The sequence below is a fragment of the Paecilomyces variotii genome, assembly GCF_004022145.1.
Source record: "Paecilomyces variotii strain CBS 101075 chromosome Unknown C8Q69scaffold_1, whole genome shotgun sequence".
NCBI lineage: Eukaryota > Fungi > Ascomycota > Eurotiomycetes > Eurotiales > Thermoascaceae > Paecilomyces > Paecilomyces variotii.
In genome coordinates this window covers 4,402,282-4,429,762 of record NW_021167140.1, presented here as the reverse complement: position 1 = coordinate 4,429,762, position 27,481 = coordinate 4,402,282, and the positions used below count along the sequence as shown (strand labels likewise).

Sequence of the window (27,481 nt, the reverse complement as noted above, 5' to 3'; positions counted from 1 at the left end):
TAGCCGCAGTAGTATGCGCTTATAGATCTATTTGTTCCGAATAAATTTAGGAAAAAGATGCGGTTTTCTTAATACCATTAGGCAGGTATATGAATAAGCTGCCTGCCAGTATCATTTTCTCGTCTGATTCTTCTGTGGACCGCGCCTGATAATGTACAGGTAGATACATGCTAAAGAAAACACATGCACCCATTTCAGCTGGGAGAGACTAGAATGTGAGACATCATAGCTAACCGCTATCCGAGCACGCCTGGTCAGAAATCCTCTTATAAACCGGCATCATCTCAAGCATATACAACATGATGAGTATAGAAAAGGGACAGTCGATGCCAGTTACAGTGGTGGGATATCCACAAACTTATGTTTGATCAATCAAGCACTAGCTCCGGCAACGGCGGCTCCTCTTCCTCGGTTCACACCTCTGCCTCTGGGTCCGTTTCCACGTCCCGCACCGCGAGGTCCGCTGGCTCCTCTTCCACCTCTGCCACCTCTGTTATTGCCTATGCTTGCCGGTGGAGGCACATTTGAGTAATTCTTTGGTTTGAAGTTTGGGTTGTTCTGGATGACACCAGCTTCAGGATTGCTGTTGTCGACAGACACATATCCTCCACGCCCACGACCACCGCGGGAGCCATTGGCGATTACTCCACGTCCCCTGCCACGAGGGGCAAAATCACCATTCTGCTGACCACCGCGAGGACGGAAAGGCAAGTTGTGCGATACGCCCGTCTCGGCGTGCGAAGCAGGGCCGCCGTTAAGACCACCACGACCACCGCGACCGCCTCTAATGTTGCCTTGGTGTCCGGCAACAGCACCACGGAATGAACCTCTCAAGGGCGGAGGGGCTGGTGCTTGTTTCAGCTGCCCCAGTGCTGCAGGTCCAAGCGCGGCGCCATATCCTTGGACGGTCAATGGAGTCTGTTGGTGCTGAGCCTGATGATTTGCAGCTGCGCGAGTACTAGCGGTAAGCTGTCTATATGTCAGGTTAAGCACGGAGGAGGACATCACGGTTTGTCCTCTAAAGGGAGAGCACCGGTCTCCCAGGGAAGTGCCACTCATGAACGAGACGTCAAAGACGACGTCTAGTAAGATAGCTCTAGGAGTACGAGTAAGGCCCACGACGGTTCCTCGAGTAGCAATGGGTACCTTGCCAGAATCCTGAGCGTAGACCACGCGGTCACCAAGAGAAAACTTTTGGTTTCCGAGTCTGTGCTCCACATCAGCTGGCTTTAACAGTGCTCCTCGGGGAACACCCTTGATCTTCTTGGCCTCTACCTGAGGCTGACTCTGGATCAGACGGTCCGCATCTTGCTCGATGAGCTTCACAACATCTGAGTCGAGCTGCTCTGCTTCAAGTGGCACTCGTTCAAACCCCTTGACTTCAATATCCTTGAGCCATTGTCTGATCTCTTTGATCTTCTCGTTTGCAATCTCCTCCGGGTAGAAATCGGTGGGTTGGTATTTATTTCCCTGAGGATTTCGCTGTAGCCCAGCTATAAACTCTGGGAATTTGATCATGTATTGCTGTACGAGTTCAATCGCCTTTTGGCTAAATTCCCAGCCGGACTCACCACGGCGAGAGTAGCCAAGAACCTTCTGCTTCTTTGCTTCAAATTTGAGATTGAGGCCCAAGTTGACACGTTGGCCATCCACATCGACGGTAAAGGAGGACGTTATCTTCGCCAAGGCCAATGGGTTCAAGTGTAAGTTGCGAGCAATTATGAATGAGGGAGTGTATGGGAAAAGCCTCTCGGCGTTTCTAGCATGCAGCTTCCCAAATTCAGGCTCCTTGCCTTTCACGGCAGCTATCAGCCCATTGACTTTGCCATTTTCGTGGCCAGTAACATGGACAGGTCTGCCATAGTTGAATTCTCCTAGGAAAAAGGCCCTCGAGCCTTCGGGAAATTCTTCCTCGATGGGAAGTGCTTCCCGCTCCATGAAGCGTTCGTCTTCGCTAATAACCTCATCCACAATGAGCTGGAGAGCATAATCAGTCTCCTGGCCTGGAATTTCGGCAAACTCCTTTAGCGTAGCACCCTCGTCCGTCTTCAGTAGGCCTTTGAGCATTTGGACGTGGACCATAGATTCAACTGGACCAGTGATGATTCCCAGTCGTTTACTATAGTAAGCTTCGATCTTGTCCGCTTTCTTTTTCCACTGCTCAATCTGTTGAGGTGTGTGAGGAACGGATGCCACGTGCTGTTCCCCTATAGGAAGGACATAGTCGAAAAGCTCGTCTGAAACGCGAACAACAAGAGCCTCCTGCAAGAAAGGGTATCCAACGTAAACACGCTGCCCGAGTTTAGCTTTCGCTAGCTCGATGTTCGATCTCGACTCGGGATTGAGGAGGGTAACGATCATGCTCTCGTTTCGACTCTCTTGCTGGAAGACATTCACTCCGTGGAAACCAAGCTGGCCAACGTGAGGCAAAGTCTTCAGAGTGGGAAAGCCTGCAAGCGCAGCTTTACCCAATTTCACACCGTCTACCAGGCCAACATAGGGCTCGAGTCCTTCCATGGTCGGCAGATCGAATATATTCTCGATGCAATGACAATGTGGAATATCAGGAAACACTCCAGGGAGTGAAGATGGGTACTCAAACTCGATCGAGGGGGAATATGTAAACTTGAGACTGACCCCGAACTCATTTCGGGCCCTTTCCGCATCACTGAGTAGTTTGTCCTTCTTCTCCATAGCGCCTAGTAGTCGTTTCTCATCGATGAAAGGGATCTTAACAACAGCTTCCCACTCCATCTTTTTGCCGTTCATGTCAAGCTCAAACTCTCGCGGATAGAAGTCGATGATGGGTGAGTCGGGTGAAGTCATCAGCTCATGATACACCTTAGGTACTATTTGCTTGCTTCGATCAGGCAAGACTCCCATGAGCTGCTGGAAGGGTCGGAAGGGTTGTCCGAGCTTGAAGTTTGTATCCGCTTTCAGACCCTTCTTAACGTCTGAAATCATCGGGGCATAGTGATAGCTATAGAACCACGGCCAAGAAGCGACACCCCTGTAATAGTAAAAGAGCACCCATTGGAGACCCTGGACGTAGTTCTCCGTCAACTTCCTCATCTCCTCCTCATTATCGAGGCCCCATCCGAATTTGCTCTCATAGTAGTTATTCTTCCACTCCCGGAATTTCTCCTCATACTTCTTCTCGGCCGCCGCTTGAGCCTCTTCTGCGGAGATTTCTTGGACCTTTGCATTTTCGTATTTCTTGAGAACACGGCGGAGCGCAACCAATGCTTCTTCGTCTTCCTCTTCATCCTCCTCATCTTCTTCGTTGTCGCCATTTTCATCATTCTCCTTTGATGGAAGCCGAAGCCTTATGAATCGCTGATCGTGTTCGTCCAACACCGTCGTCCACGGCAGTCGAAGGTCGTCAGCAAGTTGCTCAATGAACTTTCGATCGCGAGCCGGAAGGGTCGGCGGAAGATCCAATGGTTCGATTTCCTGGGTGTCTGCAGGACGATTGAGAACGTACTGCTTGACTTTCTTGAGGAGTTCCTTTTGTGTAGGAGTGATTGTGAGACCCTTGGGTTTCTCTTGAAGTTCCAACGTCTCCTGCCCGCCGTTCTTTTTCGACTTCACCCAACGTGCATCCGAATACTCCATCTCGAAAAAGCGATATTCGACGTCGGAGAGCGAATCCAGTAGAATCCCCAAACGCTCCATGTTGATAGTACCGCGCTCATTGATGTACCCACCCATCTTCGGCAATTGTTCCTTGTAAGTCTTGAACATAAGTGCCAGAGCACCTTCATTGATATGCAGATTCGGAAGATTAGGTAAGAAATCGTTTCCAACAAAGAAAGCCATGAGGATGAAATCGTCAATAACGCGCTCCATGTCAAATGGAAATTGCAGCGCTCCTTCCACTTCCAAGTCTTGGAATTCCAGCTCCAAGTATTCTCTCACAATACAAAGATGCAAAAGATAAAAATTCTGGTGTTCGAGCTCCTTGCTCTTCTTTTGGTTTTGCCTGCCAAAAGTCACCTCTTCACGGAGAAGACAGAAATGCGGGTCGTGACTGAGCAGACCAAGCATGATTAGATCTGCGTCCAGACCATAGAGACAGTGTCGCACGTTGGCGTCGTATCCTGGCTGGGCTTTCGCCTGCCGAATATATTCCATGATCTTGTGCTCTCCTTCTCCAGGGACCTCATGTCCGGAAAGCACAATGTCCACTCCTTGCCATTCCACGTCCTCTGATATCTTCTTGTTGATGAAATATTTCAGTTGTTGGGTCAACTTCGCCATAAACTCGGTTCCCGGAGTAATGCAATTGCTATCAAAAGCATCTTCCTTCGGCATCTCGACTCCTTCTGCGATAGCTTTTTCTTTCGCGACCTCAGCATCAAGTGCCGTTCGAAATCGTCGTGCGCGCTGCTGGTTCATCTTAGCGCGAGGGGCAACACCGTCGATAGCCATGAAGAATAACTTCTTTGGCTTGATTTTGCCATAGAGATGTTCAATGTAGTTGAAAATGGCGATGAACATCTTGTCTTCCGTCATACGAAATGTGGGAGAATCCGAGTCCTTATGCGTACAGTTATGGATAATACCGTTCATATCCAGATACAGACAGTCGAACTCTGGTATCCGGTTCTCGGCGATGAGCTGCGAGATGGGCGGATACCGCTCACTGAGCCACCTGAAGAATTTGGGGACACCCATGGTGGCAGTAAATTAATGTAGATACCGGGAGCTTGAATATGTCCAAGGAAAAGTCGTCGGGGTAGGGTTCGCCTCTCGGGGAATTGAGATATCTAGCAAGCTCGCAAGTGCGGCATCAGGGTAAATGAGGTCTGAAGAAAAGCGACCGAAGTCCTCCACTATACGTCGCCGTATGAAATAGAAAGGAAAACAATACGACAGGTTAAAAGAAAGCAAACCCCAGTCGTCCGTTCGTGGCGGTATTCTGGGAGAGATGAATGCTGGGCCAAGTTGCGACAGCTCAAGAGTCACGCCGTCGGCGATGATTGTCCGTGCCTCCGAGGCGCCTTCCTCTTCCGGGTTAGCGCATCCTATGCCCATTAACGCGCTCTGCGATCGACGAGTCGCGTTCTTTGCCAGGCGGAACTGCTTCTCTCGACCTCTGCAGCACTTGCGAGCTCGAATACGGTCTATTGACCACTCTAGTCTGGTGAATCCCAGTTGATCTTGCGTTCCACCTTTTCGCTTCAGCTCTCAGACTCGCTTCCAGTAATTTTTCGAGCAAACAGAAACCATGGAGCCTTATGACGACGGTAAGCTAATAATATGTCGTACATGTGGGAACTATGCTGACAATAATGTCATATCAGGTTTCATTGAGGAGCAGGAAGAGCAGGAAGAAGAGAGAACGGAGGAGAAGATCATCAACGAAGGTATTTACTTCTCCGCACTGCGCTCTTGCTTGGCGATACAGACGTGCTGAACGATCGCCGCAGAGTACAAAACATGGAAGAAAAATGCGCCCTTCCTCTATGACATGATCCTCAGCACAGCTCTCGAGTGGCCGACTCTCACAACGCAATGGCTACCTGATAAGCAACAGTAATATCCCAGTTCCCGGCCAGGTTGATGCAGTTATGAAATCTGACAACTGCTAGGGTTCCGGACAAGCCATATTCCACGCACCGTCTCTTGATAGGAACGCACACCTCGAGCGATGCGCAAAACTACTTACAAATCGCGCACGTCCAGCTGCCCAACCCAAGCGCTCCTGATGCAGAAGATTACGATGAAGAGCGCGGGGAGATTGGCGGTTATGGTGGCAGCTCGAAGAAGCCTCCGATGGAGATCAAATTCAACATTGTGCAAAAGATTGACCACAAGGGCGAGGTCAACAAGGCGCGCTATCAACCACAGAACCCTAACATCATTGCCACGATGTGTACGGATGGAAGAGTCATGATCTGGGACCGTTCGAAGCACCCCAGTCTGCCAACGGGCACCGTCAACCCACAGCTGGAATTGCTAGGGCACACGCGAGAAGGCTTTGGCCTGAGCTGGAGCCCGCATACTGCCGGACATCTCGCGACTGGAAGTGAGGACAAGACTGTCCGTCTATGGTGCGTCAAACCAATCAAATAACTCGCTGCGGAGGCCAGGATAACTGACCTCATGAAGGGACCTGAACACATACACGAAAGGCAACAAAGCTCTGAAGCCCGCCCGAACATATACCCATCACTCGTCTATTGTCAATGACGTCCAATACCACCCACTGCACTCTTCTCTTATTGGTACCGTTTCCGACGATATCACGCTACAGATTCTCGACATCCGAGAGCCTGACACGACTCGTGCCGCTGCCATGGCTGAAGGCCAGCACCGTGATGCCATTAATGCTATTGCATTCAACCCAGCTGCAGAGACCGTTTTGGCAACCGGATCCGCAGACAAGTCTATTGGCTTGTGGGACCTGCGCAACCTCAAGTCAAAACTGCATGCGCTCGAGTGCCACACCGAATCAGTCACGTCTTTGTCCTGGCATCCATTTGAGGAGTCCGTCCTGGCCAGTGCCAGCTATGACCGGAAGATCATGTTCTGGGACCTCAGCCGGGCTGGTGAAGAGCAGACTCCCGAGGATGCGCAGGATGGACCGCCTGAATTGTATGTTATGTCCTTTCCAGCATCCCGCTTCGATAGTCGCTAACTGCCCCTGTTTAGGCTCTTCATGCACGGTGGTCACACCAACCGCATTTCCGACTTCAGCTGGAACCTCAATGACCCTTGGGTTCTTTGCTCTGCAGCGGAGGACAATTTGCTTCAGGTGTGGAAGGTCTCGGATGCTATTGTGGGCAAGGACCTGGAGGACGTTCCCACTGAGGAACTGGAAGCTTAAGTAACCTTGTTGACAAACCAAAATACAACGGGAGTATCCGAACACTCCTGCGACGTCGATATCACCGCACGCGCCATATATGGCGCAGTAAAGAAAAAAGGGGGGCCATACAATCAGCACTCCAAAGAGAGAAGCTGTGCGGTTTCTCGTCCCGTGTCCATCTATCCGTCACTACCAGCATCATTGCTCCTATTTCTCTCCCTTCTCTGGCATAATCTGTTTTCCGGGAATCCGTGAGAAATCGGGGATATCAATATTGCGCATGAGAGTCCTACCCGTCCTCTATTGAACTTCTGTGATCTTTTCGCTTTTTGATCGATGTATGTATGACTGACTGAATTATCTGCGGCTCTTATTTAGCATTACTAGTCAGGTCCGGGGAATAGGTATCTGATTCGACTGAATAAACTATGGAACGAGTGACTTTAAAAGATCTGTTCTCGCTTGCCTAGCAAACAATGTAGCGCGTAGTAATATCCATCCCCGCGCCACGAAAGGCAACAACTGTCGCTCAAGCACAAGGAAGCTGCTCCATCAATGAATTGACTCCCACCGGGTGCGCATATACACGTCAATGATTTCTGCAATGCCCTCGACGGAGTTTCAAGCGAAATGGCCAGCCCATCACAATTAGACCATCTCGATTCTAGGACCATTCCCTGACTTCGCCGCCCAGCGGATCTTGACACGGTCACTAACACCCACAAGTTCCCAAGCTATGGCCTCATTCGCAGGGCACTTGAACCGAGGAGTATCTCCATCGTCTGTATCGATCCATTTCCCCTTATGCGACCCATCAACCGTGAATCTACCAAGGTATTCATTTCTTTGGTTACCGGGGGACCAGTTGGATGAAGATTGTTCAACGATGGTCAAGGACGTGAACACGTCCGCGGTATTGGAACCAGAAAGGACGTCTTCCGGTGCTAGGTCAAAGTATAGTCTGCAACTCTTGCCAGCCCAGCTTTCAGGGACGTCGAATGTTACGAGAGTCGTGACATCTGAGTCGGACATGGAACCGATTCCCTTGTAAATGAGGCCGTAGCTGGAATTATACTGAATGTCGCCGCTCGAGACGTAGAACAGTGAAACGGCACGCGGGTATAGGGCCTTGATTGTCGATGAGGCTTCCGGGGATGTGAGTATAGCAGCTGTATGTGCGTTTCTGGGTGCTGAGAAGGCTGTAATGAGACCAGCGAGGAGGAGTGGGAACTTCATATCGCTCAGGTGATGTTGGTCGACTTGTGATTCAGAACCATCCACGCTTCCGTACCGAAGTGCAATCTCGAAGAATATCGACAATTGTTTAGAAGCAATTGTGTTCTGTATGAGAAATAAAGCAGCCAGTAGTGCTACTGTGGTCTGTATATTGGAAGAACAGCAGTCTAGTTTCTCAGAAGTTGATATAACAAGAAGGCGCGCCAGTGGTCTAGGTCTGCTCACTTCTTGTCATATGCAAAGATGATCATAGTTGCTAAACAAGGCAGGCATGGAGTTGTCAGCGTACTTCCCCTTTGACTCTCTTTCCAGTATAACTATGCCTTATCCTGGTCGATCCAAGTTTTCCTTTTTGAGTACGAGTAAATAGCAATCGTGGTCTCAGAGAGCGTCTCATTCTTATGGGTTAACAATAGATATGAAGGGGCTCAGTGTATATATGGATAATAGGCGTCATTGAACTCTTAGAGTGTAGAGCTTGCTTACGCAGATATTGAATAGCTGAAAGGACGACCTGCTAATTGCCATGAAGACTTGGTAGGCAGTATACAGAATACTTACCGTTGGTATCGGTGTCACGATAAGAACATCGATTGTATCAGCATATTGTCTTTACTGAGCGATCGCCGTTTCTGTCAGGAACGGCGCTGTCGGTCGCCGATCGGAGATGCGATTGGGTCAGGTGGCCTCGGGCTTCCCAGAATAGTTTAGTGGATGAGATCAGACGGAGAGGATTGCGGGATAAGAAAACTATTATCAGCTCCCCGCTTGGAACCCTCCGCGATTTTCCATTTACTGACTTACCTACCCACTACATGGAACAATTTCTTTGATCTTTCTTCTCCCAACTATGCATTGACTGCTTAGAGGTCCCTGAACTTCTCTGCCTCTCTCTGATCCTCATCCGCCACAGAATAACATAACCTGAGGGCTTGCTAGTAACCGTTCTGGAAGGCAAGAAATGGGCTCTGGTTCTCCTCCTCCCTTGGGTCCGAAACCCAAGTCCGCTCTCCCCTCATATCTGATTAACGGTAGCTCTCCATTGAGCGGCTCTACGGCGACTCGCGATTCTCGTGAGCGGGAGAACCTCAACTCTTCCATCCGTTCCTCTTTCCATCCTCGCGTTCCCGCCGAATTTGACTCATCGTCGACGGAAAGCATGTCCAACAGCAACAGTGCCTCCAATGCGGACACAGGAGCTGCCTCGCACTCCCTGGAGCCTACAAGGTATATCACATGAGATCTTGCGCAAGCATCCATACTGAATCGGCTTTAGACCCACCCTTCGTGACCCCGCTCGAGATCCCAGAGACGAGGCAGCACCATTGACTCCGACTATCAGTCGACCTGCCAGTCCATATACCCTTAACCCTCCGATTGACTTCGACGGGTTGAGCTGGCCTTGTGAGTAGTGCTCCCCAGGCAAAACTGTGTATATTGGCTAAGAGTCTGTTAGGTCCTGGCACCAGGGCCAGACTGGAGTCGACCCCAGAACAAACCGAAGAAAGAATTCAGAAATTGGCAGGGGCAGTGAAAACTATCTTCGAATGCATCGGCGAGGATCCGGACAGAGAAGGTCTTAGGGAGACTCCGGAGAGATATGCCAAAGCTCTTCTTTTCTTCACTAAGGGCTACGAAGAAAATGTCAGGGACCTTGTAAATGGAGCAGTCTTTCACGAAGACCACGACGAGCTGGTCATTGTGAAAGATATCGAGGTCTTCTCGCTATGCGAACATCATATGGTTCCCTTCACAGGAAAGGTACAGTTGCGCTAACCTGATACTACGCCTACCACTACTCTAACACATGGTTTTCATAGATGCATATTGGCTATATCCCTGACCGTCGCGTCCTTGGTCTTTCAAAGCTTGCTCGTCTGGCTGAAATGTTTTCCCGACGACTACAAGTCCAGGAGCGTCTCACCAAACAAGTCGCACTAGCAATCTCAGAGGTACTGAAGCCCCGAGGTGTGGGCGTGGTCATGGAGTCGTCTCACCTCTGCATGGTTATGCGCGGCGTTCAAAAGACGAGCAGCACAACCACCACGAGTTGTATGCTCGGATGCATGCGGTCCAGTGCGAAAACTCGAGAGGAATTCTTGACCCTCTTGAATCGCAAATGAACTCGGCAGATTTTCCGCGTTCTCACGAAATTTAACATCGAACTGTATATCAAGTTACGTTCTGTCGATCTCACTATTTAGCGGAGTTATGGTGGCGGCCTTTCAACAGGTATGCCGGGTTATGGTTCATTCAACCTCGGCAGGCAACTAATTACCATTCATTTCGCTGGTATTCAAACTTATCTCGGTCTGATTATCATCTCACATTGGCTTCTATTCATTTTCTTGATTCTCCATGGTCTGACGAAAGGATCTCAACACCTTTGATGATGTATTTATGGAAACTTTTATTCTTGGCGTTGTTGGCAACTTAAACGGATAGGCATGTCATCATGAATACTGCTGTTATTCCGGTTTGTATTAAGAAAATCGCGGTTGATGGTGCTGGAAGACAAAAAAAAGGTCTACGCCGGCCGGATGGTGCTCTTCAACATTTATAATCTAGATTCGGTTGGAAATTCCTAGATTATGCTGATATTGGCATCTGCCTTCCGGGACTCGCGTTCTATAATAACTCTGCATTGTACTTTACGTATAGAATAGAGATTATCATATATCTTTGACACGCTCTTCGTCCCAACATTGAGATATGAAATAAGCGTAGTGGCAGGAAGTATGCCACAGCTCGAGTTTCAGCCAAAATGCAGATTTGCGGACTAAACTTAGTAAGTTCACTGCTTAAGTGAAGTAACTAATTCTCAAGTGAAAGGAACGCATTTCTTCTCTCTGTATGGAGGACGCGAGGCCTTGCCTCAGAAAGAAAGTTCGAAACCAGAACTGGAATCTCACCATATCAACCATTTGCTATATCCGATTCCCGAAAAGGAAAGACACTCGACAACTCGACAGTAATTTCAAGGCACATTTCCTCCGATCCCAACAGTGAGAGTCAGAAATTTGGCAGGCAGCTCTGGCTGCCTTTTCTGATCACTTCTCTTCTGTGGGTCACCAAAACCTAGAGAAGGACGCGGAGTTGGTCTCGGCAATGGATCTTTCGGTATGAGCGAGGTCAGACCTGGTGACAGAACGGTCTTCTCCAGTTCTCTCTCTCCTTCCCGGTTGTTTTTCTTGCCTTCTGGCGGCGTGGCATTACAGCTTGGAATCCATGGATTGGGACACGGGGGCGCAGTTGGGCTAATTCCTGCCTGATCTTGTTTTGTCTTCTCTTCTGCCAGTGCAACGGTTGGCAGGACCAGTACACATCTTGGACCTGGCCCATCGTTATCGTTCCTCTCCTCCTGGGAAATAGTCAATGTTGGCAAAGGCAATATGTGTTCTCCATTTCCACTTCGCTTGTGCTCTGGCAGCGGAGTGGGCAAGATGCTGTAGGTGGTGACGCATGTTTGCGTTATAATAGGTGGCAAGCTCGTGTACATAGTTGCACCTGGTGGTATTATCAGATGTGGCTCATCGTCACCGCTCCTCTTCTCCAGGGGCAGGGGAACAGTCAATGTTGGTAGAGGAACGATATATTCTCCGTTTTCATTTCGCTTATCCTTTGGCATTGCAGTAGGTGGGAAGATCGTGTATATGGTTGCACCTGGTGGTACTATCAGGTGTGGCTTATCATCACCGCTCCTCTTCCCCAGGGGAGAGGTCAATGTTGGCAGGGGCGATAGTTCTGAAAAGTTTTCTGCCTCTGCTTGAGCACTTTCCTTGTCTGGGTGGACATTCGAGCTTTGGGGAGATGGAGTAGGGACTGGAATTGTTGGGATAATTTCGAGACTTCGAACTGTAGAAACTAAGATGTCAGCGCAACCCTTTCGAAATTTCATATTGCTCGACAAAAATAATATCGTGATATTGTTGCTATCATGTCTAGGTTCGTGACTTGCTTACCACCAGTAGAAAAAGATTGAGGGGCACGAGTCGTCACCCTGTCTACCGCCGGGCTTGAGGGAACTGACTGAGTGATAGACCACGAAGAAGAGACCTCGCTGCCACGCTTTTGATCTAGCAGGAGTAGAGGATTGTGTCAGAAGAGCCAGGTATATCGATATTCTAATTGCGAACGTACGTTGGAGCATTGCCGGATGGGCATAACCGGCAACAAGCCCAGCAGCTAGAGCCGCGAAGACAACAGCGTTTACACGCATACTTGCGTGTTTTCAAGTTCAATATAATGTCAGCTATGATATATCTGCACAATCTCAGAAGATTATACACTTAAGAGGTGAGAGATACTTTTCTTCTCTCTCGAGGAACAGAGTCTATAAATACCACCGAGATCCATGCCACCCGTACATCCAACCACCACGATTAGCAAAGGACGCATTGTGTGACATAACCAAGACAAAGAATTTGAGTAAAGTACTCGTCAGATTCTGTTATACATGTTAAGCCAACCATGTGCCGAATCCATGCTTGATGTTGGTCAGGTTGAATAAAGAAAAGTGGTAAAAGGTACGTGCATGGATTGTCTTTTGAGCTATCTTCGGGCGTCTTTCGGTTTGGCTATAGACTAATGGCTATATAATAAGATATGTCATGCAGGGATCATTGTCGGCGTTATGAGATATCAGATTATTCTGGTTTAGCTGTTGTGACTATGGCAGTTGAGTTTTCGTTGGTATTGGCTTTACTGGGTGTACGAGACGAGAAACAGGGAAGTCTCCAACAGAGTAAAGACACACCGAGAAAGACACGCGCCGCTTCTTCTCGTAATTTCTGGTACTTACTGTGCAGTGCAATAAAGAGGCTGATTCGAGCATTATAGACGGGGTGGGGGATCAGCCGGTCATATTACAATAGTGACGAGCACTATATGATATGCATTATGCTTAAGCTACAGACACATGAAGGTCCTTCTTTTCCCCAAACTTAATTGAGCCAATAATGGTCTATTCTTAAATTCATTTTATTTCCTGGACGTTCAACCATAGATTCGTTCCCGGTTTACAAGACTCAAGGAAAGAGTCTCCTCCGAGGTATATGCAGGAAGTGGCATAGAAATATATTGTCTCTGTAGTTTCCATCACTTACTACATCAACTAAAATTTCTAGCCTCTCTTTAATAACCTGTTGGAAAGGGGGTTTATGGTGACTATGTCCATGTCCAGGCAGACTCGATCTCCAGGTGCATGCCCTGATTCCACTACCTATTGATACTATTATAGGGACTTGCCGGTCTGCCTTCCCACAGTAACTCTCCTTGATCAACACATCAGCATGCCGCGTCTAGTGTTACTCCATAAGCCGGAAATTCACATCATCCTAGTAGTACTGAGAAAGGAATCGCAGATAGGCGGCGGGTCCCTTAGTTACTATTGTCATGTCTGTTGCCTGGCAGTGAATAAACATCGTGATACCTGCAAAATCCGCTTCACTGAAAGCAAAGAGTCCACAGAAACAAACAGATGTCTTATGTGCTGTGGATTCTTGACAGTCTTGCCCTCTTTGCTGCTGTTTCTGCATCTTGAGATACTGGACGACCAGGACCATCGTGATAGTGCATTCCTTCTTACTTTCAAAGACGAGGGCTATTGGATTCAGTCAATAGAAAGGCCTGCTGGACTTTTATGCGACATCACTATTATCTCTGTCTCCTGTGGAATCGTTGATATTTCCACAGCATCCATCTTGCGAGTAGCCTGCTACTGACTCACATACAACAAAATTTTAAGTTGAAGAGCTACGTTCTTTCACCACTTCTGGAGCACGTGAAATCCGAGTGAATGTGAGTTCCCTTGTATTGTTATCTCAGGATGTTGGTTCATGTCCATATAAAGCTTATACTTTGCTTTGTTGTACTGACGGAGGAGTCTACAGCATGTCAGAAAAGCAGTTGGACAATAGTAACATGATGGAGGGAAAAACCGCGTTGGAGATAGAAGCTGCTGAGGCTCTAAGCCTTCTTTCGATGGGTGGTCATGGGGAAAGTGTTCGTGAAACCGAGCAACGGACAAACGCGAATCTGGCCTCCACGAGAGATGTAAACAAGGGTATTCTTTCACCTGGAACCGCCCAAGCATATCGTACTTTGGATACTCGTGCAAGAGCTTCCACTACCTCTCAGGCTCCGGTTGCTCCAGTTGCTCCAGCAGCCATGAACCAAACGGCTTTGCAAGCTTACCTTATCCATCAGCAACGCCTCGCTGGGATTGCACCAGACAAGATCGTCATGATGGATGAACTACGCAACAATCAGCAACAGGCGGGCTGGCGACGAAATCGAGCGCCGCCGCCGCCGATAGTGCAGATCACTAATGATGGCATCGTCATACCGCACATTCCACCTGCACAATTCAATGGGGCCGTTCCTCAGGCACCTGCAGTTACTGCACAGCCAGCTGGGACCCTCCAGGCCGCTCTGAGGTCTCAACTCCAGAGGCAGGGCGGGGGTAGTGTTGCTCGTGGAGGAGGTCCTAGTCTTCGATCACGACAAACCCTGCGATCGAGGCCACATGGAGGACTGGGACGTATTCGACGAGGTACGCACCGAGTGTCAAACGGCCTTCAGGTGTCTGGGTCGTCAGGGGCGAACAGCTTGATCATGACACCTCAACCTGAACGACAAACATCACTAGTTATCAGGCCTAGACCCACGCCTCAACTGAAAACGGGCCATGAATCAGACGCCAGAACGGTCAACAGTGATTTCAATATCTTCAACGCCATTATGAGGCACCCTGAACTGGCGTTTACCCTTGCCAAGCATCTTCGTGTGAAAGAGCTGATAAGTCTCTATGCTATCTCCAGGGACTTCCATAACCTGATGGATACGCGATTCACTACCATGGTCCTGACACAGGCGACCACGAAAGCGCCAGAATCCGCTAACATCTTTCCTTTCCGCTGCTACCAGAACTTGTGCATCGAGGACCCAGCACGGAACCCTCATCCAGACCTGGCACGTGCAGGTTTAGGCGTGAGTCGTAAGGTGCCTTCCTTGCGATGGCTACTGATGATCTTCTGGCGCGAGAGTGTCGTGATGGATATAATGAGGCTGATGCAGAGAGATGGAGTCGGTATGCCCAGGGATTGCATACCGGCGATCAAGAAACTCTGGTTCCTGATGGATATTCCGGATAATGCTCGTCGTATCGGTATCATTCAGAACTCGAACCTCTGGTCGAACGCTGACTTGTTCTTCGCCTCGTTGTTCTTCGTGAAACTTGACATGCGTTTCACAGATCCGCTCTCTGGGGGCGGCCGTGACGGAATGAGGCGCTTGGTTCTCGCACAGCCCAGCTTCTCGTTGTTGTGGAAACTGCTGAGACGCACTGCACTGCAGACCCATTTTGAGACTCTCAAAGCTTACGTTCGCTGGAAATACCGACCATTGCCACACGAAGCAGACAAGACCATGTTTGGAGTGCCACCCCAGGAGATCGGCGCGCTCCAATTTGAGGGCTATGGGAAGACAGGAAGCAAAATTCGGCTGCAGAGGGTAGACGAGCTTATCTTGAAGGAAGGGATCAGACGGAGGCTCAGCATGCATGATAGATACATGGATATGTTCCTCTGGGGATATGTGAACCCGATAATGGCCCAGGCTGCAAAAGAGCAAAGGCAGCAGCAGAATGCAGAAACACAGGGCCGAGCGAATCTTTTGAGAATAACTCCAGCATAGATCAGTCCCGATAAACTAGGGATCAATTGGGGATTAACTCTATGGGGAGTTTAGTTTGTTGTGCCAGCATTTTGATGAAGCAACCAGAACTTGAAAATCATAGGAGAAAATGTACAAATAGACTTGAATTTCACAATTTAATATTCACATGATTGGGAATTACTGTAGAATTGCCTGCAACAATGATGGGCTTCTCTGAAGTAGCTGTGTCTTCACCAAGGCGATGCGTACCGGGCGATAATGCCATCACGTGCGCGATAAGGCCGGCGGTGAGCGCCTCAAGCGGCGTCTACGGGCGCAACCACCAAGCTTAGGCCGACCTCGAAACCTCAACTCAACCTGACCCTCAGACCTCACAACACGTCTCCCTCTTGCGGTTCACGTCTGCCCTCTTCAAACAACTCCCTAGGGAACTATCTCGCATCAGAAACATTTCAGCTCTCGTATCTAGTATGAGGCTATACGAATGCACGCTGCGATTTCAAGGTCGTGACGAAGCCAACGGTTTCCCCCGGTAAGCCGGTCACTGGCGTCTCTCTGCTCCTCGCAACCGCAGTTGGAGACGGTAGCTTTGTGGGTATTGGGTTCCGGATCAAGGGCTACTAACTGCATATTAAGGGGCTATTACTGGTCCCAAATGCGATGATGATTTGTACAGTGTCTGGGTATGTAGCTGTCCGTCATGGTTCGGACCGCTGGCAGCAGTCGGGGTAGTTGGGAGCATCTTAGCGTTGTCTGCTCGCCATATGAACCTACTCTATGTGTGACAGTGGATTTCAGAAGATATACACTGGGATAAATTTTCAGTACAATGATTTCGCAGCTGGCATGGAGCACGACCAACTCGGAATTGGGGCATCATCTCCAGCTCCATTCGCGATGTCCAAACGGTCCAGCAGCCTCTGGCCGTTTCGCTCTCATGTTTATGCTCGCTATGGGAGTGAACTAGGATTTTATGATCCTAATGACCTCGTCTCAACCTCGGGACCCTTCCATGGTCCCACAGTCGGACTAGTTGCCCCTAACTATCGTTGAGATCCCACTTCAGGGATAGATAGTCTCGCAGTCCTCCATATTACGAGTTGTCGAACAGCTGCGCAGCCATTTCCGTCGGCAATGATTCAATTCGCCTTGAGCAGCAGAGCCCTTTTATCGGTCTGGCGTCCATCTATGGATGGCATGGGCATACCGAGGCCTGCGGCAGAACTTGTTGAAATGGTGGATGCAGTTCCCTTCAAGCGAAGCTGTCAAGCGACACACCATGGTTAGGCCCTTCTCTCCTTCCTGTTCTGATCTCGCTTTTTTCTTTTGTCGCGTTCCGTAGATAGCTTCATGCGCCGGGTGAAGGCGAGTGTTCTCGATGAAAGATACGCCACGGGCATCCGAGCATACAGAAAGCATGTGGGAAAGAGCTGGCTTACATGGAAGCATGAACTCCTGTTAACGACCGGAACGCCGATCTAAGGCGACCCCAGACACCGGTCAATCTGGGGTTCTCGAAGCAACAGAAGGTCTGGAAAGGACGTCGTGAGCTTTGAGCACGACAAAATGGGCAGAAACAAATGCACATGGAGATCCGATCTTCGTGGAGGCATGAACTATCGGGGTATAGCCGGCGCGGAGGACTTGTGAGCGTCACAGCGGGGCCTCTAGCCCTGCCTGCTATTCATTCATTCGAACGAGATTCGTAGAGCCTTTCCTCTCAGCAGAAGAGGACATGCGTCTTGCTCGCAAGGAAAAAGCAACTCAAAAAGGCGTGGTTGGTTGGCCCTGCACGCGAGAGGCATGCCTACCATACTTCGGGCGCAACGCACGGCACCGGAGCGACATGAAGAACCCCCCCATTCGACCCCAGTAGATCTATTCTTTTCTTCGCTCTCCTTGATGGGTGAGCTCGTATGCCTAGACGGGACCGGAAGAGGTGCGTATCACCCCGAGCCTTCCGCATTGTACTCGCTGGTTACTATCTTGACGCTCTACTTAGTACTCACAGTGCACCCCGGAAAAACCAGCCCTCCGCACAGCCTACGCTAGCCCGCCGACAGAAAGCAGCGAACGCCAGACACGCCGACCAGAGACAGAGGAGGCTCCACCAAAACTCGCCCTCAAGTCATTCTGCACGCTCCAACTTGACATTTGAGGCTTCTGCTGGACATCCCTCCATCCTCTGCCTCGCCCTTCTACGACACATGCTCGCCAGATGCAGTTAGAGGAGATTACATGGCTGGGTCCCGAAGGAGTCCGCTGTTGAGAGATCAGTGGAGAGCCGCCAAAGACCCCGAAGATCGAGAAAGAGACTGTGATCGAGATACGGCTCGCGAAAGAGGAAGGGACAGACACAGTGACCCCAAACCACATCGCCGTCCCTGGGAGAACCGGTCAGAGCGACGAACACGGTCACCGCCACCATCTCGTCGTGGTGCCCTTTCTGACCGCGACCCGCCTCGAAGGCGCCGTGACCCTTCTCCCGATACCGTCGCTCACCGTAGACCGCCGGCGTCTCGCGATTCTGTGTCAAGAGAAGAACGCCAACCAGGTTCACGTCACCTCTCCCCTACGTCGAGACGTTCTCCGGCGCCAGATTCTAGGGAAGCCAGACGGTCACGGCCGCTAGAAGAGAAAGCACCCCGGAGACCCTCACGAAGGGACGACTCTCCGAGCTCCCCTCCTCCTTCGAAGCGTAAGCGAAGCAGAAGCCCTTCGCCTCGTGCCCATCGCCATCACCATCACCGCCATCACCATTCCCGTCACTCCCCCAAGCCTGGGCATAGCCGCGATCGAAGCCGTCAACCGAGAAGTAGGAGGCATCTGCCTGACCGAAGCAGATCACCTGGGCAGTCGCCAGTTCGAGATAGAGAAAAGGGACACCGGTCATCTATTGCCCGGCGTGACCCTTTTGACGCTGACTCGCAGGATCGCCCACGCTCTCGGCGGTCCAGGTCTCCCGCTGGGCGAGATCACAGGAGGCAGCGGTCCCCTCGACCAGGTCGCAGCTCGCACAGAAGAGACGAGAGCTCAAGGGGTCGTCGTCGTTCAGCTTCACGCCAATCTTTCCGTTCCATACGCTTACGAGAGTCTGCGTCTCCCGACCGTGGAATCCGCCGTGACCGAATCATGAATTCGACTCGGCCCATTCAATCCGTCGTTGACGACTCTAAAAGATCACCTTCACCTTTGCGGCCTATCCCCAGCTTCGATGCTGACAATGCTGGTGGTCCGCTCGACGGTGAGAGCCGTATACGAGAAGCATTCCCAATGCATGGGATGCGAGCGTCAGATGTCCATGGCAATCAACGCGGACGCTCTTCAAGATCTCATGGACAATATTCAAACTCTCCTCAGTACGTGACCCCGACTAGCTCATACCACGGGTCTCCTTCTGGTTCGCCCTACTCTAATGGACGGGGTGGATGGAGCGGCCAGCCTCCATTCCATGGGCAACATGGGTAAGCAACCCTTCTGGTATTATATTCTCTTGAATATGTACTAAATTTTGCAGGCAAATTCACGGTCATTCTCCTCCCTATCGGCAAAATAACTACTCGCAGGGTGGTCCACAGGGACAGTATTATCAAAATCATCAGGGGCAGTACAATGGGCCACCGGGTCACATGCAGCAGGGTTTCTCCGGGCCACCGTATCGCGGGGGCCATTCCGGCTATCGTGGTAATTACCAAAATCAAGGCCCAGATCGACGATTCTCTGGAAGTGGCCCTCAAAATTATGGACATATGTCGTCTCAGCGCGGTCGGGGTCATTTTAGCAATCTTCAGTGGACTGCGTCAGGGTCGAGGGGTCGAGGTGGTCAACACAGCCCGCACTCAACGCACGCACAGTCTTCTCCAACCGGCTCATTACAACCCCCCTCAAGTGACAGAATGTCTCCAGATGCGGATGAAGGAGATAATCCTTTCCGACCCTCCAAGGATCTCCAGGTTGAAGACCAGGGTTCTAAACAAAGTTCAGAGAATGGAGACACGAAGAAAATGCTGCCACCAAACCGACAGAGCAACGCATCCTCTACCCCGGCGAAGGAAGGCGGAAAATTCAGCTTCGCCTTCAAATCCAAGGCCAATACTGCGCCCATGCCAAAACCTGTTCCAGATCTAGCACAAAGAATGCAACCGCGAAATCCACCCCAACGAGCCGCTGAGCCGCCTCGAAACAGGCCACCTCCGGGACCGTCTCCCAAATTCAAGCATGATCCACGGTTTGATCGGCGTGATCGTGAGCGAGATCGCGATCGAGACCGCGATAGGGACAGGGGGCGTGATCGAGATGATCGTCGCGATCCTCGAGATTTCCGAGAGTCGAGAGACAAACGGGACATTCGAGATATGCGGAGAGACGACAGGCGTCATGATTATCGTGACGATAGGAGACGTGACGATCGACGGATGGACTTCCGATTCGATCGCCGCCGTGAACGCAGCCCCGAGAAGCCGAAGAAGCAAAAGAAGATAGCGCTGCGGCAGAAAGCCCGACCGAGTCTCCCAGAAGAATTCTCTAATTCTGAATCTGTATACAACCGAAAGCCAGGTAATGAGTCGGTTATTGGTGCGGGGACGTACGGAAAGGTATTCAAGGCAATACACATCTACACCAAGAGCAAAGTTGCTCTGAAGAAGATCCGTATGGAGGGAGAGAAAGACGGTTTCCCCGTGACTGCCGTTCGGGAAATCCGACTCCTCCAGCATCTTCGCAACCACAACGTCGTCAGCTTGCTTGAAGTCATGGTTGAGAAAAATGAATGCTTCATGGTCTTCGAATATCTCTCACATGACCTGACTGGTCTCATTAACCATCCCAGCTTTACACTCACGGCAGCTCACAAGAAGGACCTTGCGAAGCAGATGTTCGAAGGGCTCAACTATCTTCACCATCGTGGAGTTCTCCACCGTGACATCAAGGCGGCTAATATCCTCATCAGTAACACGGGACTATTGAAGTTCGCTGATTTCGGCTTGGCTCGCTTTTTTTCCAAGAGCCGCCAGTTGGATTATACAAATCGGGTGATCACCATCTGGTATCGGCCGCCAGAACTTCTTCTCGGTGAGACAAGATATGGTCCGGCCGTTGATGTTTGGAGTGCAGCTTGCGTCTATATGGAGATGTTCACGCGGAAGGCCGTGTTTCCCGGTGAAGGGGGCGAGATCAGCCAGTTGGACAAGTTGTATAATTGTTTAGGCACACCCACCCGAGCAGATTGGCCTGACATCGTGGAGATGCCTTGGTTTGAATTGATGCGGCCCACAGAACGGAAACCCAGGGTTTTCGAGGACTTGTATCGCGAAGCCCTGAGCCCTGCCGTCTTAGATCTTGTCGCGAAAATGTTTCAATATGACCCTGCAAAGAGGCCCACGGCTCAAGAGGTGTTAGCGCATCCTTACTTTACGTCTGAGGAGCCGGGTCCCCAACAGGCTATTGAGTAAGTAGCGATCGTGGACCGTGGCCCTATAGATGCTAACAATTGTCTCACAGGCTGGAAAAGATCGAAGGCGACTGGCACGAATTCGAATCTAAAGCGCTTCGCAAGGGCAAGGACAAAGAAGCTCGCCGTGCGGAATATCAGAAAGAAAAGGAAAAGCGAAAGGCTAGCGCTTCAGCTTCCCAAGTTGAACGAGACCCGAAGAGGATGAAGCAGGAAACCGATGATTCATATCCACCTTCTCAAGCTGGGTAGGGGTAGCTGGTCCTGATCCTAGTCCTTTCCCAATATAGAACCGGCCATTGAGTATCGCTCAGCCTGTCCAGGTCTAGAAAGGTACTATCATTTGCGGGTCTGCAGCTAACATCTGCCATCGTACGCGGGAATTATTTCATGCGTGGATTTATCCAGAATCAATCGCTGTGAAGGGATGAAAACGCGCGTCGAACTGCCGCCAGTACCTAGACTGCATATGAAGGGCAGTTCCCCATTATTTTCAGTCCATATAGGCTGCCTGGCTGCCCATGCATAGCATGGTCTGTTTCCTGATTTCGATGATTTAGAGATGTGCGTCAAGCACATCGTTTGTATCTGTACGCATTGTGTTTCGAGTGTCTACGTCATGAAACTGGAGCGGGTGGTTACTGTCTTGCCTGGGTCTGGCATTTTGTGTATATATAATAGTAAGACAGAAATCAATGTCTGTCATCGACTGTCGTGATTTATAGCCTAGTCTATAACGAGGACATATCTATATATCGGTGCAATCTTATGCATGAACTCTCCTTCAGAACGCCATCAGACCTGTCAGTCACCTCGGCCCCCGGACTCCCCGGACTCCCCACACAACTCCTACATATAACGTGAACTATTTTATATGGCCACAGCCTAAGTCCTCAATCAGTTGGGAACAAGCATGCGCCTATATACTGCCATGTTTCAGGTCAAGAAAGAAAACATCCTCTACATCTTCGATGTCTTCTCTCCCGATACATATTCCGAATTAATTGCAGCTTGAATGAGCTGGTTTGCGATGGCCGTAGGGGGAGGAATTCTGAGGCTGCCCTCTTTGTATTCCGGACCCGGAGGGTCACCCAAGGCGCTGGTGCCTGTTCTAAGGGCTTCTTCGACCTCAGGAATTTCGAACCATCGAGCATCTTCCAGCTCAGGGTCATGTGCGAGGCTAATCGTCTCGTGGGCCGGGTCACTGACCTGCGCAATGGCTCCTATCATCAGGTTCGCGGGGTATGGCCAGGGTTGAGACGAATGGATCACAACACGCGATAGCGTAACTCCTGCTTCTTCCCAGACTTCACGTCGGACGGCATCCTCGACAGATTCAGCTGGTTCGACGAACCCTGCCAGAGTCGAGTACCAGTTTGGTGGAAAGCGTTTCGAGCGGCCCAGGAGAATCCGCTTTCCATCGGCTGAGAGTACGGCGGCGATGATAGTAGGGTCAGTACGGGGGAAAGAGAGATTGGAAATTGTCGTCCGTGTATTGCATGGCGGTCGTTCGATAGGCTTCCCTTTTGCTGCGCGCGCAGCATCCGTGGGCGGACAAACCCGCTTGGCGCCCGCATTCGCAGACAACGTAGTATGACCGCAGGTACCACAGAAGGTGTTGCGCATGTTCCAGTCCATGAGGGCGCGAGCCTGGGCAAAGATCGCGGCTATTGCAGAAAAGAAAATTAGTGATCAGTTGTGACCAGATACATGACACGCAAGCGTATATAGAACGCACCTTCATCCGCAGGCAGGGTCATGATCATGCGCGATTGCAGGAACTTGGTTCCTTTGGCCTCCAGAGCTTCAACGATCGATTTGGCGTGCGCCTGCTGCTCCTCTGATCCTCTAGCACTGAGATCCAAAGCGAAATATGGAACACCACTGTAGATCTTCCAGCTCATAGCATTGTTCTTGCGCTCCTCGTCCACACCGAGGAAGATCAGTTGTGGGTCGGTTTTGCGCGAGTCATACTCCTTGAGCATCTCTTCTTCAGACTTGTCGTAGATGTCCGGACGGACGATGCTCTTGACTTCGTCATAGTGCGCAAAATACAGCTCAGAAGGTGATCTTGCCAGAGGTGCAAGGTCCTTGAGGAGCAGGAAGCGCGTGCCAGGGTGCTTGATGGCAGCGGAAAGGAAGGGATGTTCGGTACGGAGAAAAGAGAGACGATTCAACGGTGAACCTGCACAGGTCAGACTCAAAGTTACTCATAGATCTCCCTCGAGTCAACTCATATATAGAGGAGCCTTACTAGAGAAGTAGTTCACCGTCTCCTTTCCAAACCTGCGTGCGAGCATTGAATCCGCCTGGACATGTGGGGGATCGGGAATCTGCGGACCTGTCATAGTGAGAGTGGAGAGATCTGGTCTAGAAGAAAATGAACAAAAGAAAAGCCTGCAACTCTTTCTATAATTATAGGACGCGCAGGAAGAATATATCCGAGGGAGAAAACCCAAGTAAAGAGGGGTTTTGCCCATTGGGAATTAATCAGCCCGCGTACTCCGAGCAACGGTTGGTTGGATATGTAATCTTCATACGCCGAGCGCTACTAACGGCCCCGTATGCGGTGTTTGCTTCCCCGCACACGTGATCGACGTCATGCTGACTATGCGGACGCAGGAGACATCTTGCTGGACGAGTTGACGCCTCTTGAGCCTCACAGAACTTTTCTATCTGTTCACAGTTGGTATTCCTGGCTGATCCCATCTATTCTAAGAAGATATTCCTCAATTGGTCCGCCTTTTCTAGATCAAACCGTCCAGTTTTCCGCCCCGTTGGACTCTGGTGGCTGCCAAGCGGGGTAAACCATTAGTACGCGGCGTATCTAGACCGATTATCGATAGGCCAAAGCTTCACCTTACTGGATTTAGCGTCTAGATATACTCCAAGATGGGTCATCTCGTTACCCTCGCAACTTGGTACGGGTCATTAAGTTCTTAGCTCGTTTGGGCAACTTCCACTGTACTTACTTCAGTCACTGATCTCATATACAGCTCCTTGAATCAATGGGCTCTAGATTTTGAGGGAAATACTGCCCGTATTATTGAAAGTATCCGCAGAGCGAAAGAAGCTGGTGCTACTTTACGCGTTGGTCCAGAGTTAGAGATCACCGGTTATGGCTGTCTTGATCACTTCCTTGAGGGGGACACGTTCCTACACTCGTGGGAGATGCTCGCCCGCATCATTCAAGATCCAGTCTGCCAGGACATGTTGGTTGATGTCGGCATGCCGGTCCGTCACCGGAATGTCCGTTACAACTGTAGAGTCATTTTCTACAATAAGAAGATCCTTTTGATTCGGCCTAAAATGTGGTTGGCTAATGGTAAACATGCCTTCCTGGACCCCTCTGCATTTAAAGGAAGCTGTGTCGCTGATTTCTGAGTTACATAGATGGCAATTACCGAGAAATGCGGTACTTCACCCCGTGGCAGCGCCCTCGAGAGATCGAAAAGTACTACTTAGAGCGCATCGTTGGAGAAATTACAGGACAGTATACTGTCCCATTCGGAGATGCTGTAATTAGTACTAGGGACACATGTCTTGGTATGTGGAAATTCCCTCTGTCGGGAATTATCTGTGCTGATGAACCATGGTAGGTTTGGAGACCTGTGAGGAACTTTTTACTCCAGATGGGTAAGTCAATGCTTCTCATGTCACATTTTCCTACCCTGCTAATGGTCATCAGTCCGCACATTCCGTACGGCCTGGCTGGTAAGTATAAATTCTCTATTACTATACAGATAGCGTCTTAACAGGTATAAGGTGTCGAGATCATCTCCAACTCTTCTGGGAGTCATCACGAACTCCGAAAGCTTGACACACGGGTTAACTTGATAACTCAAGCAACGCGGCTGGTGCGTACATAGATCTGTAGCGAACAGATACTCAGTTAGTTGACTGTCATCAGAGCGGTGGTATCTATTTATATGCCAATCAGCAGGGTTGCGACGGCGATCGATTATATTATGATGGCTGCTGCATGATTATTATCAACGGTGATCTTGTCGCTCAAGGCTCTCAGTTCTCACTTAATGATGTCGAAGTGGTCACCGCCACGGTTGATATCGAAGAAGTCCGGAGTTACCGATGTGCACCGAGCCGTGGACTTCAGGCCAACCAGGCCAGCAAGCAGGCACCTTATACCCGTTTGGAAGTAGACTTCAGTCTCTCCCGCCGCGAATGTGATTCTGAGCCTAGCCTTTGCCCATCAGACCCCTTCAAGCCGAATTACCATGCTCCCGAGGAAGAAATCGCATTGGGACCTGCGTGCTGGTTATGGGATTATCTTCGAAGATGTGGCTCCGCAGGATACTTTGTTCCTCTCAGCGGAGGCATAGACAGTTGTGCTACCGCTGTCATAGTATATTCGATGTGTCGAGAAGTGATTAAAGGTATCGAGCAAGGGAATCAAGAAGTTATAGCAGATGTTCGCCGGGTGTGTGGGGAGCCGGAAGGCTCCCAGTGGCTTCCTAAAACGCCACAGGAAGTCTGCAAGTTAGTATTATGGATAGTCTCTTGCACTATGTCCTGATTCCACTGACGCATCTTAGCCGTATTTTCCACACTTGCTATATGGGCACCGAGAACTCGAGTAAGCAAACCAGAGACCGAGCGAAGAACCTTGCAAAGGATATAGGGGCATATCATGTGGATCTAAACATGGACACGCTTGTGAAGGTGTGACGCTAGAAAGTGTTTTCCGGCCAGTTCCTTTTCCTTGCTGACACAAATGTAGGCTGTCACCGATCTCTTTACCTTTGTGACGAACTTCGCACCTCGATTCAAGGTCCATGGGGGCAGCACTGATGAAAATGCCAGTCTTCAGAACGTGCAAGCACGTCTCAGAATGGTCCTCTCCTATATGTTCGCACAGTTGCTCCCGACAGTCCGTCAACGTCAAGGAGGCGGTGGTCTTCTAGTTCTCGGGTCTGCCAACGTGGATGAAAGGTACTGGTTTTTTCTATAAGCTAACTACTTGGCTCCTTGATTCATTACTAATAACTATGCAGTCTTCGTGGGTACCTCACCAAGTACGATTGCAGCAGCGCTGATGTAAGTATCTCTAACCACTATGTTATTGACAACGTTTGCTGACAAGTTTTACAGTTGAATCCTGTAAGCATCAGAATAGAAATTCTCGTCCCCACGCTAGTACTAACTATCATCCAAGATTGGCTCTATCTCTAAGGTGGACCTTAAGAAATTTATTGCATGGGCCGTTGATTCCTTCGATCTGCCAATCCTAAAGGACTTCCTCAATGCGACGCCAACTGCGGAATTAGAACCGATTACCTCCACATACGTACAGTCTGACGAGGCAGATATGGGAGTTACGTATTCGGAGCTATCTGTATTCGGGCGTTTGCGAAAGGTAGCGAAACTCGGACCTTGGTCGATGTACGAGAAGTTGCTTCACCTGTGGGGCAACGAATATAGTCCCAGAGAGATCTACGAGAAGACCAGGCACTTTTTCCATCACTATTCTATCAACAGACACAAGATGACGATTCTCACGCCAAGCTACCATGCGGAGCAGTATTCGCCTGAAGACCACCGACACGACCTCCGGCAATACTTGTGTATGTGACATCTTATTATTGCTTATTCACTTCCAGGATGCGCAAGAGCTAACTACAGAATCTCCCAGACCCGAAATTTAGCTGGGCTTATAAGAAGATGGAGGAGAACGTTAAACTGTGGGAGTCCAGGGGATGGACTGAAGGCCGGGCACAGAAAACAGGCCTGAAGAGTGCCTGAATTAGCCTTGATAGGCAAGCAGATCTGAAGGCTGGTCGATATTCTCGTAATACATGGCAGATAGACGATGGTGGTACCATTTTGTAATAAATATTATCTTGTTACAAATAGATCTAGAAGGGGTGTGGCATCTCATCTCATGTGTTCTTCTAGGCATCTTCCAGGAAGTATCAGTAGTAGATTTTCTGTACGGTTTATCCTATCAGAATTTCTAGTGTATTAACATAAAAACTCGCTAAGAGAACCTATTTTCGGTCATAATCTTTCGGGCCTGTAGGGCCATGCCAGACCAGGCGGATACCTTATCGCCTGCCTCCTTCCGTTTTAGGCTTAGCTAGTCGCATTGTCAGTTTAGATAGCTCAGAGCTTCAGAGCTCAATCCTAGAGAATCAAAGCATCCTCATCTCCTTCAGTCGCGTGCCTCCGAGATAATCCCCTGTTGGTCAGTGGAGTGCCTTCTCGGCAGCTCCACCCCAATCCTCTACGCAGTATGCTGTGGCGACCTGACTGCAGAAAATCTGACCTGAATCTATGGAAGAGAGTAA

The 27,481-nt window shown here is 50.0% G+C and overlaps 8 protein-coding genes across 8 annotated transcripts; 5 read left to right on the top strand and 3 right to left on the bottom strand.

Annotated features, from left to right (window-relative positions):
- Positions 1–15: 15 nt before the first annotated feature.
- On the bottom strand, positions 16–4,917 carry C8Q69DRAFT_454255 (putative exonuclease Kem1). Its single transcript, XM_028629687.1, has one exon. It carries the CDS (start codon positions 4,675–4,677, stop codon positions 373–375), a length of 4,305 nt encoding a protein of 1,434 aa, XP_028489891.1. The 5' UTR covers positions 4,678–4,917; the 3' UTR covers positions 16–372.
- Positions 4,918–5,082: 165 nt separating this feature from the next.
- C8Q69DRAFT_454252 (putative chromatin assembly factor 1 subunit C) lies at positions 5,083–7,263 on the top strand. The gene is made up of 6 exons (XM_028629686.1): positions 5,083–5,249; positions 5,307–5,369; positions 5,433–5,538; positions 5,595–6,056; positions 6,115–6,600; positions 6,658–7,263. The coding sequence occupies exons 1-6, from the start codon at positions 5,231–5,233 to the stop codon at positions 6,830–6,832; spliced, it is 1,311 nt and encodes a 436-aa protein (XP_028489890.1). The 5' UTR covers positions 5,083–5,230; the 3' UTR covers positions 6,833–7,263.
- Positions 7,264–8,662, bottom strand: C8Q69DRAFT_454251 (hypothetical protein). The gene is made up of 2 exons (XM_028629685.1): positions 8,276–8,662; positions 7,264–8,217 (listed from the first exon to the last, which is right to left on the bottom strand). Exons 1-2 carry the CDS (start codon positions 8,283–8,285, stop codon positions 7,463–7,465), a joined length of 765 nt encoding a protein of 254 aa, XP_028489889.1. The 5' UTR covers positions 8,286–8,662; the 3' UTR covers positions 7,264–7,462.
- A 162-nt stretch (positions 8,663–8,824) lies between these two features.
- On the top strand, positions 8,825–10,404 carry C8Q69DRAFT_52301 (GTP cyclohydrolase I). Its single transcript, XM_028633560.1, has 4 exons — positions 8,825–9,277; positions 9,327–9,454; positions 9,507–9,811; positions 9,871–10,404. The coding sequence occupies exons 1-4, from the start codon at positions 9,012–9,014 to the stop codon at positions 10,171–10,173; spliced, it is 1,002 nt and encodes a 333-aa protein (XP_028489888.1). The 5' UTR covers positions 8,825–9,011; the 3' UTR covers positions 10,174–10,404.
- A 3,359-nt stretch (positions 10,405–13,763) lies between these two features.
- C8Q69DRAFT_454247 (hypothetical protein) lies at positions 13,764–15,936 on the top strand. Its single transcript, XM_028629684.1, has one exon. The coding sequence runs from the start codon at positions 13,943–13,945 to the stop codon at positions 15,743–15,745; it is 1,803 nt and encodes a 600-aa protein (XP_028489887.1). The 5' UTR covers positions 13,764–13,942; the 3' UTR covers positions 15,746–15,936.
- A 1,936-nt stretch (positions 15,937–17,872) lies between these two features.
- C8Q69DRAFT_52219 (hypothetical protein) lies at positions 17,873–21,481 on the top strand. The gene is made up of 3 exons (XM_028633537.1): positions 17,873–19,191; positions 19,245–21,173; positions 21,227–21,481. Exons 1-3 carry the CDS (start codon positions 17,966–17,968, stop codon positions 21,426–21,428), a joined length of 3,357 nt encoding a protein of 1,118 aa, XP_028489886.1. The 5' UTR covers positions 17,873–17,965; the 3' UTR covers positions 21,429–21,481.
- A 391-nt stretch (positions 21,482–21,872) lies between these two features.
- Positions 21,873–23,775, bottom strand: C8Q69DRAFT_454243 (NADH pyrophosphatase I of the Nudix family of hydrolase). Its single transcript, XM_028629683.1, has 3 exons — positions 23,431–23,775; positions 22,915–23,361; positions 21,873–22,843 (listed from the first exon to the last, which is right to left on the bottom strand). The coding sequence occupies exons 1-3, from the start codon at positions 23,654–23,656 to the stop codon at positions 22,137–22,139; spliced, it is 1,380 nt and encodes a 459-aa protein (XP_028489885.1). The 5' UTR covers positions 23,657–23,775; the 3' UTR covers positions 21,873–22,136.
- Positions 23,776–23,827: 52 nt separating this feature from the next.
- On the top strand, positions 23,828–27,092 carry C8Q69DRAFT_454242 (glutamine-dependent NAD(+) synthetase). Its single transcript, XM_028629682.1, has 13 exons — positions 23,828–24,097; positions 24,173–24,501; positions 24,570–24,722; positions 24,776–24,812; positions 24,865–24,890; positions 24,942–25,033; positions 25,087–25,673; positions 25,730–25,856; positions 25,915–26,126; positions 26,189–26,231; positions 26,286–26,294; positions 26,350–26,758; positions 26,827–27,092. Exons 1-13 carry the CDS (start codon positions 24,069–24,071, stop codon positions 26,934–26,936), a joined length of 2,163 nt encoding a protein of 720 aa, XP_028489884.1. The 5' UTR covers positions 23,828–24,068; the 3' UTR covers positions 26,937–27,092.
- The last annotated feature ends 389 nt before the right edge of the window (positions 27,093–27,481 follow it).

What these genes read in the sequence shown, in the direction of transcription:
- C8Q69DRAFT_52219 (XM_028633537.1), top strand. Translation starts at nt 17,966, where the DNA reads ATGGCTGGGTCCCGAAGGAGTCCGCTGTTGAGAGATCAGTGGAGAGCC. An exon ending in CCATTCCATGGGCAACATGG is followed by an intron (nt 19,192 to 19,244) that starts GTAAGCAACCCT and finishes TAAATTTTGCAG; the next exon opens with GCAAATTCACGGTCATTCTC. An exon ending in GGTCCCCAACAGGCTATTGA is followed by an intron (nt 21,174 to 21,226) that starts GTAAGTAGCGAT and finishes ATTGTCTCACAG; the next exon opens with GCTGGAAAAGATCGAAGGCG.
- C8Q69DRAFT_454247 (XM_028629684.1), top strand. Translation starts at nt 13,943, where the DNA reads ATGTCAGAAAAGCAGTTGGACAATAGTAACATGATGGAGGGAAAAACC.
- C8Q69DRAFT_454255 (XM_028629687.1), bottom strand. Translation starts at nt 4,677, where the DNA reads ATGGGTGTCCCCAAATTCTTCAGGTGGCTCAGTGAGCGGTATCCGCCC.
- C8Q69DRAFT_454252 (XM_028629686.1), top strand. An exon ending in TGGCTACCTGATAAGCAACA is followed by an intron (nt 5,539 to 5,594) that starts GTAATATCCCAG and finishes GACAACTGCTAG; the next exon opens with GGTTCCGGACAAGCCATATT. An exon ending in GACAAGACTGTCCGTCTATG is followed by an intron (nt 6,057 to 6,114) that starts GTGCGTCAAACC and finishes GACCTCATGAAG; the next exon opens with GGACCTGAACACATACACGA.
- C8Q69DRAFT_454243 (XM_028629683.1), bottom strand. Translation starts at nt 23,656, where the DNA reads ATGGGCAAAACCCCTCTTTACTTGGGTTTTCTCCCTCGGATATATTCT. An exon ending in GACGGTGAACTACTTCTCTA is followed by an intron (nt 23,362 to 23,430) that starts GTAAGGCTCCTC and finishes TGACCTGTGCAG; the next exon opens with GTTCACCGTTGAATCGTCTC. An exon ending in GACCCTGCCTGCGGATGAAG is followed by an intron (nt 22,844 to 22,914) that starts GTGCGTTCTATA and finishes TTTCTGCAATAG; the next exon opens with CCGCGATCTTTGCCCAGGCT.
- C8Q69DRAFT_454242 (XM_028629682.1), top strand. Translation starts at nt 24,069, where the DNA reads ATGGGTCATCTCGTTACCCTCGCAACTTG. An exon ending in CTCGTTACCCTCGCAACTTG is followed by an intron (nt 24,098 to 24,172) that starts GTACGGGTCATT and finishes TCTCATATACAG; the next exon opens with CTCCTTGAATCAATGGGCTC. An exon ending in GAACTTTTTACTCCAGATGG is followed by an intron (nt 24,813 to 24,864) that starts GTAAGTCAATGC and finishes AATGGTCATCAG; the next exon opens with TCCGCACATTCCGTACGGCC.
- C8Q69DRAFT_52301 (XM_028633560.1), top strand. Translation starts at nt 9,012, where the DNA reads ATGGGCTCTGGTTCTCCTCCTCCCTTGGGTCCGAAACCCAAGTCCGCT. An exon ending in CGACGGGTTGAGCTGGCCTT is followed by an intron (nt 9,455 to 9,506) that starts GTGAGTAGTGCT and finishes AGAGTCTGTTAG; the next exon opens with GTCCTGGCACCAGGGCCAGA. An exon ending in TGGTTCCCTTCACAGGAAAG is followed by an intron (nt 9,812 to 9,870) that starts GTACAGTTGCGC and finishes TGGTTTTCATAG; the next exon opens with ATGCATATTGGCTATATCCC.